This window comes from Schistocerca gregaria, chromosome 8 (genome assembly GCF_023897955.1).
Source record: "Schistocerca gregaria isolate iqSchGreg1 chromosome 8, iqSchGreg1.2, whole genome shotgun sequence".
In the NCBI taxonomy this organism is placed as follows: Eukaryota; Metazoa; Arthropoda; class Insecta; order Orthoptera; family Acrididae; genus Schistocerca; species Schistocerca gregaria.
The window spans coordinates 461,964,065-461,988,906 of NC_064927.1; the positions used below are offsets into that span (position 1 = coordinate 461,964,065).

The 24,842-nt window shown below is 38.2% G+C and overlaps 1 protein-coding gene across 3 annotated transcripts in view; it reads right to left on the bottom strand.

Annotated features, from left to right (window-relative positions):
* Positions 1 to 15,763: 15,763 nt before the first annotated feature.
* The window catches only part of LOC126284395 (protein angel homolog 2-like), a 168,095-nt gene continuing 159,016 nt past the window's right edge, over positions 15,764 to 24,842 (bottom strand). For 2 of the 3 annotated variants that reach the window (XM_049983292.1, XM_049983294.1), the window contains exon 9: positions 15,764 to 16,954. In XM_049983292.1, the coding sequence (XP_049839249.1) occupies positions 16,798 to 16,954 (157 nt within the window). In that variant the 3' untranslated portion in view covers positions 15,764 to 16,797. The remainder of the gene's footprint in view (positions 16,955 to 24,842) is intronic. The other variant, XM_049983293.1, reaches the window with a different exon arrangement.

The following is a 24,842-nucleotide window of genomic DNA, read 5'->3' on the forward strand; positions in this document are numbered from 1 at the left end:
TTCCCCTGATCGAAATCCAAACTGCTCAACAGACAGTAAGTCGTATTTATTTAAATAATTCATTAGCCTATCTTTCATAATAGTTTCTAATATTTTTGCAAAGCATGAGAGTAGAGAAATTGGACTATAATTTTAAATTTTTTCCTGCATCACCTTTTTTGAAGAGAGGTAGTAATTTAGCATATTTTAAATAGTGTGGAAAGTAGCTCTGCTTGAAAGATTGATTTATAATATCAACTAAAGGTGGAAGTAGGCTCTTGATACAGTCCTTAATTATAAAAATGGGGATTTCATCCAGACCAGCTGAGTTTTTGTTTTTCAGTTTGCTGACTGCTTTATAGACTTCTTCATGTGTTGTAGGGAATTACACCATTGAGTGTGATACACCATTATTTGGCTTTTTGACCTGATGGGCTGTTAGAAAATTTTCCTGTAATTTTATTCCTATGCTACTTAAATAATCATTTATATAGTTTGCCAAATATATTGGGTCTTTTATTAGAGTCCCTTCCTCTTTGATTTTCAAGTTTGACAGATTCATTTTCCTGGTACCAGTTTCCTGCTTCACAATCTTCATACTGCCTTATTTTTGTTTTCAGCAGAGAGCACTGGTTTGGAGTTATGAGCTCTCTTTGCTGCAAATGCTTTCCAATATCTTTTTTAAAAGATTGAGAAAGCAGGATTAGTTTGGCTGTGTTTAATGGAGCACAGGTACTTTAAGGTTTCAGACGATTTTTTGATGCCTTTTGTGACCCACTTGTTTTTTCCTGCTGTTGATAATGGACATAATACTTTAGGAAATGTTTCTTCAAAATTTAATTTAAACAATGTCATGCAATTTTTGAATTTTTCATATGCATCTACCTCTGAGTATACTGAGTCCCATGTTTGTCCTGCTATCTGTTTGGCAAACTCATATCTATTTTGTTTAGAAAAAATTCGTCTTTAAATATGCATTTTCTTTGTTTCTTCTGTAGCCACTTTTATATTAATGATTTGACCTGTGTGGTCATATAATCCTAGCTCTGCTACCACCACCTCAAGGTTTCTTTGCCTAAATCTGTTAATATCTGATCAACAGCTGCCTTTGAGTACTTTGTTATTCTGGTTGCGTAGTTAAGCATTGGAACTAGATTGAAACTTTGAGCAAGACTTTGTAATGAGTCCCATGTAGAATCAGGATTCAGTTTATCTACATTTAGGTCTCCACATATGAGAATGTGGTTCTTTGGAGTGGATATCTTGTCAAGAACATGATTAAGTTTGGAGAAAAAGATGTTGAAGTCTCCACTACGAGATCTGTATATACATAAGATAATCAAATTCCTGCACCTGTATTGGTCCCTGCAGTGTTGACAACTCTAAAAAACCCGAGTCGCTAGATTCAATATCAAAAGTCGCTAAAAACTGGTTTTACTAGGGGTGTACTGAAAATTTTGCGCTGTGAATGGTTCAGTAAGCCAGTATGGGGATGGGGTAATACAATATTAATAAAAATTGTCTCATACGTAATTGCTATATTGTCTTAATTAAATGACGCATCGCTTGCAACAACATACATATAAAATACGCTAACGTCTAATTAAACTTGTTATCATAATTGACGCAACACATAAATTGTTGTTTCAATCATAGTAGTCAAATATACTAGAAATATACAACTATATTTGTAATAAAAGAAAGCAAGAACGCAAATTAAGTTACAAAATATATAGATACCGGTATATATACATACCGGTATGTGAGCTATTCATCGTCGTCATTGAAAAGATCGAATAACTCTTCTGTTTCATGCTCTGACAGAACTGTAGTTGATGTAGAGGGTTGAACTTCGCTCAAAAGATGATGTTGCAGTTCGACTGGTTTTGTCGCAAAAGAGTAACTTTTGTTGGTCCCAGTAAGCTCCAATACATCTGACAGTATGTCAAAAGATGCACAATCTTTATTTTGTTTCTTCAGATGGTCTCTCAATATGATCAAAGCAATAATGGTCTTTAACGATAATCTGTTACGTTGTTTAGTTTTTATAATGAACTGAATATTCTTTCCACTTCTGCATTTGAATGCGGTAGGCATAGAACAGTCATTGCTAGCTGTGAAATCAAAGAATAAGGATTCTCCCCTTTTATACTGCAAAACCTCACTCCAAAATCGAACAGTGTTAGTAGTGTTATTCAACCTAATGAAGTTGATATTATGCCATTCTTGCAGCATACCATCTATGAAATCGCCACTAAAATCCCATTCTTTGGCTACATCCGCTACAGAATTATTTTTATTCCGTTTTAGTGTTTCTTCAACATTCAGCATTGACATTTTTTTCTGGATCGTAACGTTACTTGGCAGTCTTTGTTGAATTTCTTTTATGAGCTTAAGACTAAACTGAATGCATCTCTTCTTCAAATAAACTTTATTTTCTTCAGACAAACTTGACTCAGACAATTTCTGTTTAAACATAAATCCAAGGTTCGGATTTGTGTACTTGGAACTGGTATTGTCAAATCAACAGTTGGAAAAACTATGTTTTGTCCGAGTGACTATATGAGAAATACAAGTGCATCAATTAATTTAGTGGGGTCATCGTATTCGCCTTCAAAAGCTTTTATTGCTATTTGTACGTCTTTTAAAGCATGTTTAAGGCAAAACATGTAAAGATGATTTGAGTCGTCGCAATACATTTTGTAGGTACAAAAGATCGGCAGTGTGACAATTGTCTTGAACTATGGCAAGTGAAAAATGTAGCTTTAGTTCTTCTCACTGCTTCAGAATTCTTCGTATTGCTGGTTCAATTGAAAGCCAACGTGTTGCACAGACCTTCAACATTTATAGTGGCTGTTATCCACAATTTATTGCCTCATAGACCTGTTTTCTTTTGAATGAAATGGAGAACGTTTTGTAGGTTTCCCGTACAAGAAACTCTATGTTTCTAGGTATGGTATTCACTGAGGCGTGCGAAATTGCAAGCTGAAGAGAGTGACAAATGCAACGGATCAATACCAAATGCTTCAAACCGTATTCTCTTTTGAGTTGTTCGAAAAGCCCATTGTTTATTCCAATCATTGCAGAGGCATTATCTGTCCCAATTCCTATCATATTAGCGATTGGAAGTTTGAGATCTTTCAAAGAATTCACAAGAACAGCAGCCAGATTTCTTGCATCTGCAGTTTCGACTACAGCGAGTTTGAGAAATGCTGTTCTAATGGTTTGGTTGTTTACACTATAGTACTGTATAACGATTCCTAGCACTTTAGATATTGATACATCTGTGGATTCATCTATTAGTACGCTGTATTTTTGGTTACTTATATCTTCAACCAATGATTGTGTAAAATATGGAGCCAAAACTTCAGTTCTAATGTTAGTGCACTTTGTACGATGTAATTGCATGTTTTTAGCGCTCTCATCACCGGAAAACACCTTCTTGCACAGTATTCCTAAATGATCTACAGCTAAAATAGAACAATGTTCAGCAATAAATAAAGAAAGGACGCCTTCCACTCTGCTTGCTATTCTAACTGTAGTTTTCGGAACAATTTTCACAGGTAAGGTGGTTTGTGTTTTTTTAAATCCATTTTTTGTTTATGCTTATTAGTTTTCGAATGCTTTCTAATATCACACAATTTAGCATAAAACTCTGTTGCACATACTTGACATCTTGCTTCGGATAAGTCTTTAATGACTGGTTTCAGCCACCCATTGAATTCAGGTTCTGCTTCCCACGTATCCCGATATTTTTGAGCTTACTGTTTCTTCTTCTGCGGTAAATCCATTATGTAAGCCACCACAACATAAGTTTCACCAATTTATAATCACTGAAAATACATTAAAAATCAGGCGAACTAGATGTCATGAAACAATCTACTCACTCGGTAACTCGATATCAGTCCTATTGTTCATTGTTTAAAACGTAATAATGTCTGAGATACCCTTACCGAATTGTTCTTGCGTTACCACTGTGCATGTGGTAATAATTTGACTGCGAGTTAACATTTCGAAAAATTAGAGGTTGCTGGAAAGAAATGTATTTTATTATAATTAATATTGCGTATGTTTTTAGTCAATTCGTAAGAAAAAGGGAGTTGAAGAATTGTACAGGGTGTCCTAAAAGTCTTTCCCTGATTACATAAATTGATAGCTCATCCTAGACGTAAGATACAAATATGAAACTGGTGTCTAATTGTTTACAAACTATCAAAGTTTTTTTTCGCACGTCAGTATACGTCCACATCGTTCAAACCTTGTTGCCCAATGACAGCACAAGTCGATATGACTATGCGGTCGAAATGCTATCACGTATTGAGGACGATGATGGTTATCTCAGATGAATCGCCTTTTCCGACGAAGCGACCTTTTTTGTCAGTGGAGTAGTGAATCGCCATAATGTGCGCATTTGGGGTTCAAAACCCCCTGACGAGGTCATGGAGTGCACCAGAGGCAGTCCAAAGGCGAATGTTTGGTGCGCGCTATTGCACGATCCAATTATCGGGCGATTCTTCGTCGCTGAGGCTATCATCACATCTGCAGTGTATCTGGACATGTTGCAACTGTATGCTGTTCCTCAGCTGCTTCAGTATCACCCCGAGGTCTTGTTTCATCAAGACGGTGCCCCGCCTCATTGGGGTTTGGGCGTCCGTGCCTATCTCGATATGACCTTTCCTGGGCGATGGATTGGTCGTGATGGGCCAACGGTTTGGCCTCCACGCTCTCCTAATATAACCCCACCAGACTTCTTTTTATGGGTTTATGTCAAGGACGAGGTCTACCGAACACGTGTACCAGATCTTGAAACCCTGCGGCAACGGATAACTACAGTCGTTGAATCGATACCTCCAGTGATGTTGGCTAATGTGTGGAAGAAACCTGAATATCGCCTAGGTGTTCTACGTGCTACCAAGGATGTTTATGTGGAAGTTTACTGATGTTTGAAAAAAAACCTTTGATAGTTTGTAAACAATTAGACACCAGTTTCATATTTGTATCTTACTTCTAGACTGAGTTATCAATTTACGTAATCAGAGAAAGAATTTTCGGACATCCTGTAGATCGATACGCTATCGACGATAACAGGCTAGTGGGTAATGAATAATGAATTGTTCTATAGTCAAGGTTTTCTTACTCTGTCGGCAATTCCCACATTCAGGTTAACTGAATGCTGAACAATGCTACATGATCTGCTAAGAACTTAATTTAACTTAGTAAATCTAGAAGAAAGTCAGTGTAATACCCATTCTTCAGTTAAAATCTTAGTTTTGTTAATGAAAATACTGGCCCAAAATAGTTTTCATTTGTACTTCAAAAGTCATCAGTACTCCAAAGTCGCCAGATAGGTCGCTAAATAATTATTGTCGCTAAAAAGGTTTTTTTTTCTTTTTTTGTCGCTAAGACTAAGGCAAAAGTCGACATTTCTAGCGACATAGTCGCTAAATTGTCAACTGTCACCAGTTCAAAATGTTGCTCTTCACTGATTACACTTAAATCGCTTCTGGTCTTTAATTTTGTCTTACATAAATACAATACCCTCCACACTTCATAGAACTCCTACAGTATGCACACGCTAAATTATAAGACTGCAAGACTAATTGATTAATTTCAGACTCATTGCACCAATGCTCAGTGAGACAAACAACTGAGCACTCTGTAGACTCCAGCTCCACTTCTAACTGTTGGGTCTTATTTGCTAGGGAACATATATTTTGGATAACAACTGTTTAGTAATTTTTGCCAATACTGTTTGCATTCCCACATTTTTCGTTTTAATGTTGTTCTGTGTTGGTTCAACTGCTTCCTTATTACGATTACACTCGCGTTTTTTGTTTGCATATGGTATTCTTGGATAGTCAACCCCTGCAGACCTTATTAGTTTCCTTATTTTTAATAATTTTACATAATTCCAGGAGCTATTTGCTGAAAGTCATTGCACCTAGTCTGTTTAGGTGCAGACCATCCCTACCCAGACATTTGCCGTCGAGAAATTTATTTGGGTCAACAAATACAACACCAAGTTCGTCGCACTGCTGTCTGATGCCAGTGTTAATTTTTTTTGTATACGTGTTACTCACTGATCTTATTTGTAGAATTCCGTTGATAACAATTCTGGAGCTTGTAAACAAACCTTTGGCTGACCGAATTACATTACGAATATCATTTATGATTTCTTCTTGTCTGCTGCTTCTAATAGAGATTGTCCCTACGAGAATTATCACACGCCTTTAAAATTTGTGTTGGAATCATTGTTGTTTTGGTTGGATTTTTCCATGTTCCTAATGTTGTTGAAATGCTTCGCAATCTGCTGTGGTCGGATTCCAGGGCGAACGATCTGTTTTGCTTTCACATTTATCTTTTCTCTTATATGTCACAGTTTTACAGATTTACCGCACGAATCGTTTTCCGCTACTGTTTTCACTGGGATTTGCATATGCGAGTTTACACAGGTTTGTTTACTTATCAGTAACGGAGTTCGCACGCGGGAGTTTACGGAATTTCCACATGTTTCGCTTTCTGCCACTGTTTTTGCCGGAATATGCACATGTAAGTTTTCACAGTTTTGTTTTTTGCTCAGGAACGGCGTTTGCACACATTTGTTTGTTCTGTGATGGGTTTCCACATACGCAGCTTGCCGATTCACTTTTTAGCTTTGCGTTTTCTTCTTTCAGAGAGAGTTCCGATATCGCTTTGTAACACTTTTTTTTGACTTTAAGGTACTTACAAGTTCTGATGTTTCCCATTGCAAACATTCGGTGCATGTCCACGGAACTTCGTCACTAATGAATTTCAGGTTCACTTTTGCGCACTTCTCATGAAGCCAAAAATGTACTTTACGCTTCATAAGATTCCTTTTATCACACGTTTTCTTCATTGCTTGCATGTAGAACCACAGATTTTTTTTTTTTTTCCTTTTTGGTAGAGACAGACGTGTCGTTCCACTTTTCATTCGGCGCCACGTCTGTCGATCTTATTTTTAAGACTTTTTATTCCATTTTGCCTGCTTCATTTACTGCATTTTTATATTTTCTCCTTTCATCAATTACATCTTCTGTCACCCAAGGATTTCTACTATCACTTTTTTTTTTTTTTACCTGTGTGATCCTCTGTTGCCATCACTATTTCATCGCTCAAAGCTACCCATTCTTCTACTGTATTTGTTTCCCCTGTTCTTGTCAATCGTTCCTTAATGCTCTCACTGAAACTCTCTAGAGCCTCTGGTTCTGTCAGTTTATCCAGGTCCCATCTCCTTAAATTCCCACCTTTTTGCAGTTTCTTCAGTTTTAATCTACAGTTCATAACCAATAGATTGTGGTCAGTGTCCACATCTGCCCCTTACAATTTAAAACCTGGTTCCTAAATCTCTGTCTTACCATTATATTTAACCTACCTAAAACCTTCCAGCGACTCCAGGCCTCTTCCATGTATACAACCTTCTTTCATGATTCTTGAACCAAGTGTTAGCTATGATTAAGTTATGCACTGTGCAAAATTCTACCAGATGGCTTCCTCTTTCATTCCTTATGCCCTGTCCATATTCACCTACTTTTTCTTTTCTTCCTTTTTTTACTATCAAATTCCACTCCTGCACGACTATTAAATTTTCATCTCCATTAACAATCTGAATACTTTCTTTTATTACATTGTGCACTTCTTCTTCATATATGGAGCTAATTGGCACTTAAAGTTGTACTACTGTGGTGGGCCTGGGCCTCAGGTCTATCTTGGCTACAATAATGTGTGCACTATGCTGTTCACAGTAGCATATCTGTCTTCCTATTTTCTTATTGATTATTAAATCCACTACTGCAGTGTGGCTTCAGCTGCCAGAGACTATAGTCATGTGCATGTGAGTTACGTTTGTGATAGTGAGTCTCTGGTATATTTTTGAAAAAGGCCTTGTTGGCTGAAAGCTGCAACTCAGTAAGAATAGGAAGATAAAATAATGAAAAACAAAAGTAGAAAGTGAGAAAGGTGGTAACACACACACACACACACACACACACACACACACAGGGAGAAAAATGTTTGAAAATATACATAAAAGGACAGGTATACACTCGCACACACACACATATCCATCCGCACATACATAGACACAAGCAAACATTTGTAAAGGCAAAATATCTGCTTGTGTCTGTATGTGGTGCGGACGGATATGTGTGTGTGTGTGTGTGTGTGTGTGTGTGTGTGTGTGTGTGTGTGTGTGTGTGTGTGTGTGCGCGCGCGCGCGATTGTATATCTGTCCTTTCTTCCCCCTAAGGTAACTCTTCCCACTCCCGGGATTGGAATGACTTCTTACCATCTCCCTGAAAACCCAAATCCTTTCGTCTTTCCCTCTTTCCTGATGAAGCAACCGTTGGTTGCGAAAGCTTGAATTTTGTGTGTATGTTTGTGTGTCTATCGACATTCCAGCACTTTCGTTTGGTAAGTCACATCATCTTTGTTTTTAGATATATTTTTCCCACGTGGAATGTTTCCCTCTATTATATTCTTAACTACTGAATAAAAATGAAGTAGATTGGAACATAACATCAAGATCTATGTGTGTCAAGATTCCATTACTGTTCATTGTTAAGACTGAAAAAGAAAAACACAAACATTAATTTAAAGAATACATATAGTGGTAATGAATAATTTTTGGAGAGGAACCATATTCTACATATCAATACATACTGAGTCGCAGACAGGCACAATGAAAAGACCGTCACAAATAATGAGTATCGACGTTCCTTTTCATAATAGTGATACATTCCACCCTGGATTTTCCATTGTTTGATTTTTTTCAGTATATATTTTGAGCCTAAAATATTGTGATGTTATATAAGAAGCCCAAAAAATATGTGCATATATATATAGCAATCAATCACAATAATCAATATAACACGTTATAAAATGATCACATCATCAAAGTTTAAACATTTTTTTTGCCAACATCATAGTTTAACAAAACTATGTTAAATGTATTTAAAAGTCATCCAATAACATTTCTATACATAAAGATTAGTTGGCAGGAAAAATTTGCCACAGATTTCCTATGCTTTGTCTATGTTCTGCAAGTGTAATATTCCACAAATATAATGGCAGTTTTGGTGGCAGGAAATTTGTTTACAATACAATCTGCAGTAGAGAGACAGTTCACATTGATAAAAACAGTGTTCATATTCATATTGGAATGTTGTATTATGAAATAATATAAATATGATTATACATTATTTCCACATGTGCACTTGAGCAATGACTCTGCAGGGTGAAAAATCTTTTGCAGATACAAAACCACTTCTTCTGACATTATCATAGGTGAACTCAATGAGGTTTCTGACAATTCACACAGTTACAGCACATGTGGTATGTAACACATCTTACACAACATTTATAATACTACAGCTAAAGTATGCAAAGCGAAACAAGACTATTTAGATGTAATATTAAAAAAACGAAGTGCCTGGCTGCAGTATTATAAGAAGACAGGAATGTAAAGGGGATAAAAATTATCCAAACATGTGACAAGTTTTTGAAACTTCCTGAGGGATTAAAATTGTGCTGGCCCAGGAAATTTTGCTGGCAGTGTTCTTACCGACAGAGGTATCTAATGTATGTATGATGACGTACCTTTGCAGCTTCAGTTCTGTTGATTGCTTTTGTTTGTGAGTGTACTGCAAGTAGATCCCCGAAAATGTAGCATCTACTTTTGGCAAAATGAACTTTACTTTTTAAAAATGTTATCACACTACATGCTTGGAGACTATACCTTAATGCTTTGAAACTGACTGCTAAAAAGTGGTGACTGGGCTGTTTCTTTTTGCAAGAACTTCAACAGTTTATTTTGCAGGTTTTCTTCTTTTGGCTCTAATTCATCTTTCAACAAATGATTGTTTATGTTGAGAAACAGCAGCATTTGCTGCCAGTGAACAGGGTGCTTCTCTGACTGAAGCTGTTCCATGACATCATTAAATAGTTTTGCTTTTTGGTATTTTGGACCACAATTAGTATCTATATTCATATTTATTGTGAATGTTAATTTCCCACGTACTAACTGTTTGTGTATGTTTTCTTCTATTACATTTCAGGTAAAATTGTTGCACACTGATGTGACAACAGTTATGCAAAAACTGCAGTACTTATCAAACATGGACATCGTTTAACAACATAACAGAAAAATGTGGGCTTCGCTTGCTACAGTGAGTTCCTACTATTGCTAACATTAGTAAATAACGTTCATGTGCATGAAGGCCAGTAAAGAATCGGTTATCAAGCTAAATAACGTAATGTTACATCACATTGGTACTTGATATATAAAGCAGATACCTGAAAAACAGAATAAAGGCATCATTAACAACAAAAAATCATAAAAACAGTATACAGCTCACTACGGGGAGATGAAGAATCAACTCTGTAACCTGGGACTGACTTTGGTAACCAGTTAAGTTTAGTTTGTTGCTCATTGTATGGATCTTATGCACGGCGCTTTGACAGGATGTTTCACAAACTACTGATACAGATAATATGACAGACAGACAGACAGACACACACACACACACACACACACACACACACACACACACACACACACAGCATACAAGATGACTTGGACAGGATTTGTGATTGGTGTAAAGAATGGCAGCTAACTCTAAATATAGATAAATGTAAATTAATGCAGATGGATAGAAAAAGAATCTCATAATGTTTGAATACGCCATTAGTAGTGCAGTGCTTGACAGTCACGTCGATTAAATATTTGGGCATAACATTGCAGAGTGATATGAAGTAGGACAAGCACGTAATGGCAGTTGTGGGGAAGGCGGATAGTCATCTTCGGTTCATTGGTAGAATTTTGGGAAGATGTGGTTCATCTGTAAAGGAGACCGCTTATAAAACACTAATACGACGTATTCTTGAGTACTGCTCAAGCATTTGGGATCCCTTTCAGCTCGGATTGAGGGAGGACATATAAGCAATTCAGAGGCGGGCTGCTAGATTTGTTACTGGTAGGTTTGATCATCACGCAAGTGTTACAGAAATGCTTCAGGAACTCAGGTGGGAGTGTCTGGAGGAAAGGTGGTGTTCTTTTCGTGAATCACTACTGAGGGAATTTAGAGAACCAGCATTTGAGGCTGACTGCAGTGCAATTTTCCTGCCGCCAACTTATATTTCACGGAAAGACCACAAAGATAAGAGAGATTAGGGCTCGTACAGAGGCATATAGGCAGTCATTTTTCCCTCATTCTGTGTGGGGGCATGGAACAGGGCGAGAAGATGCTAGTTGTGGCACGAGGTACCCTCCGCCACACACTGTATGGTGGATTGCGGAGTATGTATGGAGATTTAGATGTATGTGAAAAATGCCAAATTGCACCATGGTATAAAAACCACTGTGAAGTGTAGATCCTCGTTTAATTAAGTGGGTCAGTCAGTTCAAACATCAGGACAGCAAGGGCGTAGAACCTCCTATAGAACCACATTAGTAAACCATTGCAGTATTGAAGAAAGCTTTACATTACCCTAAAATCTAGTCCATTCACACTGTTAGTATTCAAGCCACACAAAGCAAATACACACATCAAAAAAAGTTTTGCATCACCTCGATTCCGTACCTGTACAGAAAATTGGAATAGAGATCAACATAATCCTCATTTCCACCCTTTTTATTGTTCATGAAAACCACACATTGCATGTTATACCACTATACAACGAGACCTTTAGAGGTTGTAGTCCAGATTGCTATACATACCGGTACCTGTAATACCCAGTAGCATATCCTCTTGCACTGATGCATGCCTGTACTCCTCATGGCATACTATCCACAAGTTCATCAGGGCACTGTTGGTCTAGATTGTCCTACTTCTCAATGGCGATGATCCCCGAGCGGTTGGTGGGTCACATCATCCATAAACAGCCCTTTTCAATCTATCCCAGGCATGTTTGATAGGGTTGTTGAGAGCCCTTCCTGGCACAAATATCAATGCAGATGCAATTGAACCGCGGTATTGACCGTCTAGGCATGGTTGAACTACAGACAATACATGCCATGTACATCCTTCCTGCTGGAATGACTGGAACTGATTGGCTGTCGGACCCCTCCGTCTCATAGGCACTGCTCATGCACTGTTGTTTACATCTTTGGGCGAGTTTAGTGACATCTCTGAACAGTCAAAGGGACTGTGTCTGTGATACAGTATCCATAGTCAACATCTGTGATCAGGAGTTCTGGGAACCTGGGTGATGAATAACTTTTTTTTGATGTGTGTATCTGAGGGAAGGAGCAAAAATCTATTCCCTATATACAGTGTACGTAATTCTCTCATTTTACTTCCAATTAGATAGTATGATGTAAGAAATTATAGTTTCCAAACTAAGGAAGAAAGAAACAACATACAAAAGACTAAAATTTATTTTAATGATCAGTATTTCCTAGCTTTAATTACAACATAACCAGGATTAAATCTGAAGAAGAGCATTTAGGGAAGAATGAACATAATCTGACCGGTCATCGTAGATGCAGTACAATGATGTAAGATTTGGAATTCCTGTGGCGTGCAGACTAACGAAACAGTACAGCAATACTGTCAAAAATTGCCTAGCAGTTGTGCTTATGGACTTCATTCATGCTGCGCCCATTGGACTGGATTCAAGCACTACATGTTGAGATATGACAATTTTGAAGCCTGTTTCTACACATTGTCAGTATAGAAGAAATTGTTGAGGATTTTCAACAGGAAGGAGTTATGCTAATTGAATAAATTTAAATAATAAATAAAAAAATCTATACACTAGAATGGTTGCAGTAATTTAATATCTGTATATAAACAGCATGATTATTGTGAAAAGTGTAGAAACATACAAATATATTGAGAAAGAATAGATTGCTACTAATCGTAAAGATGACCCATTGAGATGCAGACAGGCACAAAGAAAATAGTGCTTATTATTATAGCTTTAGGTCAGTCTTTTTCAACAAAGAAAGAAAAACAAAAAAACCACACACACACACACCCACACACACACACACACACACACACACACACACACACACACACACACACACAGTGGTGCAGCAAAGATGGAGCAACAGCAGGATACAGGTGGGGGGAAGAAGAGTGCTATCTGGTGGGGCGTGCAGGGACTAGATGGCGGCCTGTCGAAACTGCCAGGCGCAGTATCGGTAGGTGGGCTATGGGTGGGAAAAACAGGTAAAATATTGCCCTATCAGAACCCCTCGGAGAGTATTAAAGATAAACACCAGTCCTAATTGCCCGATTGTAAAGTGACCTGTATCCAAATTATATACAAAAATAATCACTATTTCAGTATACATATAATTCGAAAATGATGCTTTGCTGATCAACATTGTTCTTATGTGAAAAACACAATATAAATGTGAAATTAATACTGTAACTAATCGAAAGAAATGTATCACATGGTCAGGATGTACCAGTAAACCTATCATTATAAAATTACTACAACAATTTAAATAGAACATATAAACAAAGTACATTAATTGAATCTCCGATATATGTTAGCAGTAAAATTCAGGGACTAGTTGATTTGTTATAAACAAATTTAGAAATGTAATTGTTACCTGTTACATAATTAGTCAGAAAATGTTATATTAACTCATAACTAAGTTGAAAATAGGTTCACCTTATTCTGCACTGTGATTGTACATTTTTAGCAATGTGTATCTCATATTCGGTTTAACTTTTAATTGTGATTTTACATAAAATTGTAATTTCCATTGTAGGTAATTGTTAACTAAAGTATGAATAGAGGTCACGCAGGCGCCTTGGGGCTCTCGTTTTTTGGCTATGGTTGCGAGCAAATGTATTGTAGGCTCACTCGTTTATTGATTGTGAACACTGTGTCGTTTGATGTCAACTGTGGGTACATGTGATGTAACCGGCACAGTTCACCAGGCTCGGACACCAGAGTCCTGGAAATATATTGGTGTTAAAACTGCACTGTACTTTGGAATTTATTTGGGAGTCTTCCGCAATCCTTTTCATAGGTTGCACAACGAGACGAATCCAGGAATTTTACAACACCCCGAGAACTAAACAACTCTCTCTGTTGGTAGAATTGACGTGAAAACAACAGCACGCATCGACTGGGCATTTCTCTCTCTCTCTCTCTCTCTCTCTCTCTCTCTCTCTCTCTCTCTCTCTCTCTCTCACACACACACACACACACACACACACACACACACACACACACAAAACATTTGCAACGCAGAGGTGGGAAAATATAAACATCTCACAGGAAGCAGAAACTGAGAGTAGGAGGGAAGCGGAAAGGGCAGGTGCGTGAATTGGCAGAGGGTAGCACATATTGAGGGTGAGGGGCGGTGAAAGGGGAGGTCGTAACAGGACAGAGAGGGTGGAAACTGTTGTGTGGTGGATGTGAGGACAGTAGGTTACCATAGGTTGAGGCCGGGATAATTTTGGAAATGGAGACTGTATTGTAAGGATAACTCAAATCTGTGCAGTTCATAAAAGCTGGTGGTGGAGGGAGGGGGGGGGGGGGGGGGGGAACCACATAGCATGGGTTGTTAAGCAGCTATTGAAATTAAGCAAGTTCTCTTCCTAATATTGTTGATGTTTCATCCTGGTGTTCCCACTGTTTGTGCAGAAACTTATTTATCTGCAAAGGGTCAAACTTTATAGTGAGACAGGAACTCCAATATTAGTAAAGATTCTGGCCTCTTTATCATAATATTAATATGAGAACACAGATATTGAAGTACTGATTTTTAATATCAATTATACAAGGCGGCCAATGAAACATATAAATAAGGTATTTTGCCACATATGTGCATAAAGAAAATCATATTCTAGGGACATTTATGTTTACATGGTTCATTTGCAGTAACACATGCATATGGGACAGCTACAATGTGACAGCTGCTATGTCAATGATTAAGACAGCAGCGGAAATCAACATTTTGTAGTAACAAAGTCTGTAAATAACGTTGTCTTTGGTATTGTTATTTTGCTTCCTTTCCTGGAAGAGGAATTTTGTTGTCATTTGCCACTGTTACAGGGAATTTTGGAGTATGTTCCTAATTTTTAATATCTTCACTTTGAATAATGACTACTTCCAACTTCCATTATTATGTGGAAGCTATATTTGTTTTATAGACACTATTCTTGTATAGAGAAAGTAAGAGGAATGTGGACATTCATAATGATAATGTTACTTAAGGAAATTCCACACAATTTTGACTGTTACAATTGCAGTTTGATGAATTTACAGTACAGATTTTGTAATGCAGATCATTTCACATAAGAGATTAATGCATGTGATACAACGGCAGTGATATTGTGTTGTCATAAGGGAAAAGTTAATTTACCGGTGTTGACACAAAATTTAATTTTCAGTGCAGTCTAACAAGGGCACACTTCAAATGATCCAAGAATTTAAGTGAAATCAAAGAATTGTTTCAATAATATTCAAAGCTAGAATGCAGCATCTGCTATGGTCAGTTCTGACACTGAAATTTCACACAGTTTTACATGAAATAAAGATACAACATTTTTTTATCATCCGCCTCATCCAATGAAATCTATTTATAGCCGTTCAACATGTTATGTGCAGTTATATTTTCGTGACATCAACGCAGTTGATCAAATTTCGACTATAGGCAATAGCAGTTAACTTTAATATCTCACGGGATATGTTAACTGCATTGAGCAACAACAAACAAAATGGCTTCCTTAATATCATAAAAACTTATTTCTGTTACAGTTGGTCACCAGTCATTTATGTATCACAAGAATTACAGGAGTAACAGCATCAACAAAAAACACAAATAATTTATTTTTTATGTACATATACTACAATGGTACAAATCGTCAACATTTACATGAAAATATACATATCATTAGAAGGCACATACTCAGTGCACACAAGCAAATTACTTTAAATTCATAAAGAAAATGTGGGAAATAGAGAGCCAGCATGGAAAAAGTACACTCACAGGAAAAAATTCCCACAAGAGAATTATGCACAAAAGATACCCATGTACAAAACAAATGAGAATTACCTCCAAATGTTACACTGTGGTAATTCTCCTTGTTAATAATACTACAACATTACATCCACTCATCTAAATCTCATTAGGTAAAATCAGAGCCACAATGTCCGAATATCACTAGCTTTCGACCTCAGCGGTAGTGGGCAGCAAATGCTGTTCGGACATTATTCTATTCCCACAAAGTCATTTAAGAAAAGTTGTCCTTTGGTGTAAATATCTTCTTTTAAACATCTGTGCAAGCTGATTAAAACTAAAATAGTATAGAGTAACAAAAATTTACTATGACAATGATTTTTTTTTTTTTCATGATATATGCACTAATCAAAACTTAAGATACTGATGTTTACTGGCACAGTCTGCCTCTTCCTGAGACAATAAAACAAAGAAACAATACGAAAGAGGGTGCAAAGAAGACAAATTCCACAGATTTTTTATTTTGTAAGTGATTAACTTGGACATATCTGTAATAAAATACACAGTGTTTCTTTTACAGCTACATTCATGTTTCTTACTGCTCATTTCACATCTTACTGTTATTAGAACACTCAACTTGATGCATCACTGTCATGTCACTCTGTTTTTTACATTAATGTTTACAAATATGCTGTACTTAATAACAAACACATGAGAGATGTATGCATGAAGTTCTGAATTAATCTCTTCCATCAACCACATCTTCACTTTTAGACTAATAAAATGCTGCTATAATTCCTACACAGTTGTGTGTGTGTGTGTGTGTGTCACAATAATTACCTTCACAGCTCTCAGGCAATATTTGATCATCATCATGGAACAAGAATGAAATGTACCATCAATGGATAATGATCGGATGGATGTTCATCATTTGGAATTGGACCAACAGTTTTTGCTTCACCACGAGTAAACAGTTTGTACCTTGCTGTCATCTTCAGATTGCCTTCAGTTTTTAAACCATGAGGAACACTGTAACACGGATATTTCATATATTTACATCGTTACCTTCATAACTGTTTAAAATTGTAATTAAATAATCTCAACCCGTGTTTGAATAAAGTAAGCACCAGCACTGCACCAAACAAATTTGCTAGGTAAAGAAAATTTGTATGAATAAAAACAGACAAAAAAGTGGCAGCTGTAAGACAGAAAGAGTGTACGTCTGCGATACGAAAATCTATGATCACTAAATCTTGAGACAGCAAGAACAGTAGACATCTTCTCCAGAGCCTGCATGCAGTGGGCATTTGATACAGAATTCATAAAGATAGTAAGAAAATTGTGGCACAATTCTTAGAGACTAAAAAAGAAGCTGACATCAAAATAGGGGATAGTACTACAGTTGTTAACACAGAAATAAAGCACAGATGCTTAATTTTTGAAAAGCAGTAAGGATGCTTGCCTTCTGACTTCTCATGTGACAGTACTATAATCTCACTTATTCATGCAGCCAACACACAATTTTCTTTTTTTTGAGAGGCTTGAATGTTTGATATTTCTTGTCATAATATTATTTATAGTCGACCCCTCCCTCCTCCCATAAGTTACCATGAGAATGAATTACCATTAACCAAAAGCCCAGCCTGCACATTACGTTCTTTTTATTTCATCCAAATATTTTGAGGGGTAAGAATTTGTTTACAAGGTGGTATCAAAGAGAAAACCATAGTAAAACTAGCTTCCAACTCAAGACCTTTTCTCATTGGAAAATGACTGGAGAAAAGATACAATTCTGGGATGAAGCATAAAGACAGCCAGGGTCTGTGGTCAAAAAAGACACAGTAGGACTGGAATAAGAAGGAAATCAATAAACAAAATGGTTTCCAAACTTGAAGTTCGTAGTGGCAACAAAGGCAGATAACAAGTGTACGATAAGAAACGGGGAGTCCAAAAACTGAAGGGCATGAGATAGAAGTGAGAAGATAAAAAGGAGGCAAAAAGCAAAGTAGTAACGTTCAGCAAATAAGAGACAAAGAAACCTAACAATGTAAACGAATGATTAAAAAGAGAAACAAATAATTGTAAAATGGTGGCAGAAATAAGGAGGACAGAGGTTGAGGAATGATAAATAAGTGAGGGGCCAATAAGAGCTAGTTCACATGGGGGGAGTTGTGCAACCCAAGATAATTCCCTAGAATAAGCTTTCGCTTCCACAGATCTAATAAAATGAAGTTAGGAGGAAGAATCTAACTCACTCACATAAAAGGGCATATACATTGTATTTCAAAGTGACATGTTATTTTATTACAATTTGCATTTATTAATCCTCATTGATAGTTTAGTGGCCCTATTATATCCAAGACATCTTTGATGAAATATGTTTGCCGAGTTACAGGGCTGTAGCAAACAATAAGACTGCCATTAGGACGATTTTCATGATAAAACAAATACAAGGCCATCACCCATGTGGCATGGAACTGGTTTGAAGTGTACAAAGAGTCTAGCTAGGATGCTGCACAGTTATAGCCAGCATGAAAAATAGCTCTAGATAGCATGAGTAGGATACTACGCAGACTGGACTATTTTGGGGTTAGACTTGAAAGAACCTTATTCCTGGTGGAAAAGTGGCCATCTTTTAGACACCAGAACAGTACTGTGTAGTGTTTGAAGATTGGCTTCAGAGGTTTCTTGAATGTTTTTGTAAGCTCTGTTTGTGGACAACTGCAGTTGGTGAGAAATTTAAGCTGTTGGGTAGGGAAAATGAAATGTCAAAGTCAACAGTGTCAATGGCTTTGCTGAAGTCTAAGTGGCACATGACTGTCACCTCTTGTGCATCCATGGCAAGCTTCAGGTCACCTGTTAACTTTGTTAAGGATACAGGGTACTTATAAATGGTGGAAAAATTAAATTTATGACTTTATTAAATTCAATAGTCTTTCCTGATTACACTATATACATTATAGAGTTCCAAATGAAAAATGACCTATATATACCAAATTTGAAAGTTACCGTCAATTATGCCACCAGGCCCCATTTATTTCTGTTACAGAAACCAGTTTTTTAAGAATTGTGGACTTTCTGTTTCCAGCAATTATACGTATGATTCGCAGTATATGTTGACAACAGTGCAGGTTTCTAGTGTCTGTAAATGATTATCTTTGCTAGTATTTACTTTTGTTTCACTGAAGCAGTTCGTTCACGTGTTGCTGAAAGTTTGTTGCCGAAGAGCTACATTTATTTGTGGAAGTACATATCCTTTAGTGTGCAATAAATACGAACTGTGCCACGCATCAAAAAATTCAATAAAAGGAAATTCCATGGTAGCCAGTACACAAACAAAGCAACCCACACTGCTGAAAGTAACCTATGTATCAGTTAGTCAGGGAAGAAACTTATACATGGCACACCTCCTGGTGATTCAAATTTTTGTGTTAACAATGACGCTGTTTGTAATGCACTTGTTGTTGTTGATGTGGGCATCTTATCTTCTTTTATAAAGGAAGTAGTGAAATGTAAACAACGTGATGGTGTAGGCTGTCCGGAAATAACTGAACTACAAATTAGCAGAAAGGGTTTGGTGTCAAAATTAGTTGTTCTGTGTAGATCCTGCAATAAATCTACCTCAAAAATGACTTCGAACATTGTGCATAATTCATGTGATGTCAATTTGAAGTTAGTGTGCATGCAATGTGTGCAATAGGAAAAGGAAAAAAGGATGCTCAAACATTTTCTGGTTTGATCGACCTTCCTCCTCATCCCAGTAGGTTCAGCAAGTATATAAAAATACACTCCTGGAAATGGAAAAAAGAAAATATTGACACCGGTGTGTCAGACCCACCATACTTGCTCCGGACACTGCGAGAGGGCTGTACAAGCAACGATCACACGCACGGCACAGCGGACACACCAGGAACCGCCGTGTTGGCCGTCGAATGGCGCTAGCTGCGCAGCATTTGTGCACCGCCGCCGTCAGTGTCAGCCAGTTTGCCGTGGCATACGGAGCTCCATCGCAGTCTTTAACACTGGTAGCATGCCACGACAGCGTGGACGAGAACCGTATGTGCAGTTGACGGACTTTGAGCGAGGGCGTATAGTGGGCATGCGGGAGGCCGGGTGGACTTACCGCCGAATTGCTCAACACGTGGGGCGTGAGGTCTCCACAGTACATCGATGTTGTCTCCAGTGGTCGGCGGAAGGTGCACGTGCCCGTCGACCTGGGACCGGACCGCAGCGACGCACGGATGCACGCCAAGACCGTAGGATCCTACGCAGTGCCGTAGGGGACCGCACCGCCACTTCCCAGCAAATTAGGGACACTGTTGCTCCTGGGGTACCGGCGAGGACCATTCGCAACCGTCTCCATGAAGCTGGGCTACGGTCCCGCACACCGTTAGGCCGTCTTGCGCTCACGCCCCAACATCGTGCAGCCCGCCTCCAGTGGTGTTGCGACAGGCGTGAATGAAGGGACGAATGGAGACGTGTCGTCTTCAGCGATGAGAGTCGCTTCTGCCTTGGTGCCAATGATGGTCGTATGCGTGTTTGGCGCCGTGCAGGTGAGTGCCACAATCAGGACTGCATACGACCGAGGCACACAGGGCCAACACCCGGCATCATGGTGTGGGGAGCGATCTCCTACACTGGCCGTACACCTCTGGTGATCGTCGTGGTGACACTGAATAGTGCACGGTACATCCAAACCGTCATCGAACCAATCGTTCTACCATTCCTAGACCGGCAAGGGAACTTGCTGTTCCAACAGGACAATGCACGTCCGCATGTATCCCGTGCCACCCAACGTACTCTAGAAGGTGTAAGTCAACTACCCTGGCCAGCAAGATCTCCGGATCTGTCCCCCATTGGGCATGTTTGGAACTGGATGAAGCGTCGTCTCACACGGTCTGCACGTCCAGCACGAACGCTGGTCCAACTGAAGCGCCAGGTGGAAATGGCATGGCAAGCCGTTCCTCAGGACTACATCCTCATCTCTACGATCGTCTCCATGGGAGAATAGCAGCCTGCATTGCTGCGAAAGGTGGATATACACTGTACTAGTGCCGACATTGTGCATGCTCTGTTGCCTGTGTCTATGTGCCTGTGGTTCTGTCAGTGTGATCATGTGATGTATCTAACCCCAGGAATGTGTCAATAAAGTTTCCCCTTCCTGGGACAATGAATTCACGGTGTTCTTATTTCAATTTCCAGGAGTGTACTTTCAGGTGCCACGACGGTTGTGTCTAAAGCAACTATGAAATGTGCAGTAGAAGAAACTGAAAATATTAGTGGAACCAGGGACATTGCTGTTGCACTTTATGGGACATGGCAACTTTGAGGACATCGTTCTTTGACTGGTGGTGTAAGTCTACTTCTCTGGAGAATGGAAAAGTTGTTGATGTTGAGTGCTTATCTAAGTACTGCCACACCTGCCATGGCAACACTGAAGGACATATTGAACATCACTGTTCTAAGGATTATGATCGTTACAATGGAGGTATGGAGTGTGATGGAGCTCTAAAAATATTTCAGAGGTCGTTGCCCGTTTATAATATTAGACATACGAAGTACCTAGATGATGGGGACTCTGAAGCTTTCAATAAAATTAATGAGTTCCATGTTTATGGTGATAGCTTCGTAACAAAACTGGAGTTTTGTGTACATGTGCAAAAGAGGGTGGATGCTGGATTGAGGAAGCTACGAAGAGAAATGAAAGGAAAGTTGCTACCTGATGGAAAATCTCTGTCTGGCCGAGGCAGATTGACAGAAACTGAAATAGACCTTCAGAGTTATTATGGACTGGTCATGAGATGAAATGCACCTCTGAATGATGTTACAGCAATGAGAAAAGCAGTAGGGGCCACCTACTTTCATAAGTTGTCCACGGATGACCACCCTGTTCATGGACTTTGCCCTAGCAGATTCTTGGTGTGGTTACCAAAAAGCAAAAGAAAGTGGTCAAATATACCATCATAAGCATTCTCTTCCTGAGCCTGTTATGACTGAAATAAAACCAATTTTTAGAGACCTGAGTGACGCTGTTTTGCTTGTTAAATGTCTTCATGGGGGCACTCAGAATACAAATGGAAGTTTCAACCATTGCATATGGGAAAGATTACCCAAGAATGTTTTTGTAGGACTAAATACATTAAAAGTTGGTTTACTAGATGCAGTGATATGTTTCAATGATTGAGTAATAGGAAGGTTGAAAGTGCTGAGAAATTTAAGCATAAAAAGTGCCTCTAAAATGGAATATCAATTGCTTGTGTGTGACAGACAACGGGTGCATGAAGCCAAAAGATTCGCTCTTCAAGTTACCAAAGAAGCAAGAAGTGATAAAAGGAATGACAAGAGGAAGGTTGAAGATGAAGAAATGCTTCAGGAATGTTCTGAGGCATAGTTTAATTCGACTCATATCTTCAATCACAATTTCCCGCAAGTTGTGTTTTTCAGAATTCAGGAACAAATATTCCTAAAGTTTATAAAGCATTGTTCTATTTTTTTTCTGTAACTTGCAATAGTCCATACTTACGTAGTAGACCTAAGCTTTATGGCAGCATCCACTGAAATTACAGAAAAAATACCATTTTTGTTGGGGAAAAAATTATAAAATTAAAATGTAAGAGGTGATTTTTTTTTATCCCTGTACTACATATAATAGGTGGAATTAAATATATCTAGTACATCAGTCATCATGTCATGCATATATGGTAAAAATTTTGGTCTCCTTCACAAGTATAACATTGGATTAAACAGTACCTCAATTTGAGAAAGCATTTTGGAAAAAAAACTGCATCAATTTCTTTGTAATTTTTTAATAACCCTAAGCAGGTTCAATAATATTCAAAATACTTCTAATTTGTTTAGAAAGTGTGCTGCATTACCTAATATCAACAAACATCTGTAAAACAAATACATTATAAACAGTGCCTGAAAGAAATAGGTATTGATTTTTACATAATACTGAACCAGAAAAGTACCCTGTATCCTTAGAAGTTGTGCTCTGATGTTTATGGAAATCCAATTGGTATACGTTTTGTAGGCTGTACAGTGGAGAAAGTTGTTTCCAAGTGTAAGCAGAAGTGAAACTAATGATAATAATAATAAAATTATTATTATCTGTTAGGTACTGGTGATAAAGACACAATTAATCTGATAAAAATAGTATTACATTGTGGCAGTGCACAGTTTTCTTCTCTTGTGGAATTGACATCTTTCAACTTTATTAGCAAACAAATAAAAGAATGAATTACCTTTCTGCATTGCACATTAATAGGAAAGGATTGATTTAAATGCAATAAATCACCTCACTGTCAAAGAAGAAAGTTAGATGAGTTATGAAAAAATTTTCTTTTTGTGCGGCTAATAAATAAACAATACACGGAAATTTACAGAAACATCAATTCATTCCCCCCCCCCCCCCCCCCCCCCCTTTTTACTTGATTGTGACTTATTACACACTGGCCTGCAGTTGAGCCAAAATATGTGAAATAATAGAGTCTGGTCTCACAATGTTATCGAATGTATGTAGCAATATGAGAGCTATCCAGTAAGTGAAGAACGTACACTACTACTACTACTACTACTACCACTACTACCACTACTACTACTACTACTACTATTAATAATAATAATAATAATAATACAGGAACTCAATATATAGGTTTTGGCATATTGTCTTCTTTTCCATATAGTCACCTTTCACATTAAGGGACTTGTAGGACGTTGGCCCCAATTTGTGTAGATCCTCACCATACCATGTGTCAGCCCGTCTATTCAACTAGGTCATGACAGCATCCTTCACGTCTTCATTACTTGCAAAGTGTTTACTAACAAGGTGATTTTCAGTTTTGGAAACAAGAGAATGTCCAACAGTGTCATGTCCAGATTGTAGGGAGGATGCTCTATGATGTCCCACTGGAATTTCTCACACATCAAGGTTTGTGTCTTCCGGACAGTATGTGGATATGTATTTTCATGGAAAAAGAACAACTCCACACGAGAGCTTGCCTCTTCGGTGATACTAGATAGCCCGATGAAGGCGTTTAAGGGTAGCACAGTATGTGTCACTATTGATTGTTGTGTTATGGCACATGATATCGACTTGTAGGATCCCTTCATTGTCCCACAATACGGAAATCTTGTGTGGCTCCTGAGACGATTGTAGATGATCTCTCCCCATAAACAGTCAGTTCACTGTGGGGTTGTTATGAGAAACCTGTCTTTTGCCTCCTGTAACAATCTGGTCAATACATTTGTTGATATTCCTTTTGTATCACTTCGAGAATGCTAATGCCGCACCCATTCTGGCAGCTTTCTGGTGTCGGTGAACATGCGTGACACCCATCATGCACAGATTTTGTTGTACCCTAAGTGCAGGGTGATAATTTCATGCACAATTGAATGAGACACTTCCTGACATTGTTCATGCATCTCACTAATTATGAATCACTCATTCTCGTGAATGATGCGATCCACATTTTGTTTCAGTGAACCTACAATTATGAGTGTCACCCTGATCTGTCTTCATTATGAAGATTTGTTCTCCCAGTCTTAAATCCTGCAGAGAATGAACAACACTTAAAACTTGGTATGATTCGCAATCAGCATAGCTATGGTCACAGTGATCTCTGCACTTACCACATGACAAGGTCAGACTTACAATTGCATGTAGCAACCGTCCGCATTAACACCAAATGCCTGAACCAATGAGCAGTTGAAACAAGACGTGCACAGACCACATGCAAACAACCATTCTTTACTTTCTGGATGGCCCTCACACAAACATGGTTGCTTCAGTGAAGGAAAAGGAGGAGCCAATGAAATAACAAAGCTTTATCAAAATAAGTGTTAGTACTATCATTATTAATTTTTGTTCTCTTTTCGATCTGACTGTCACTGAGTACAATGTAAGGGGGCCACTCTG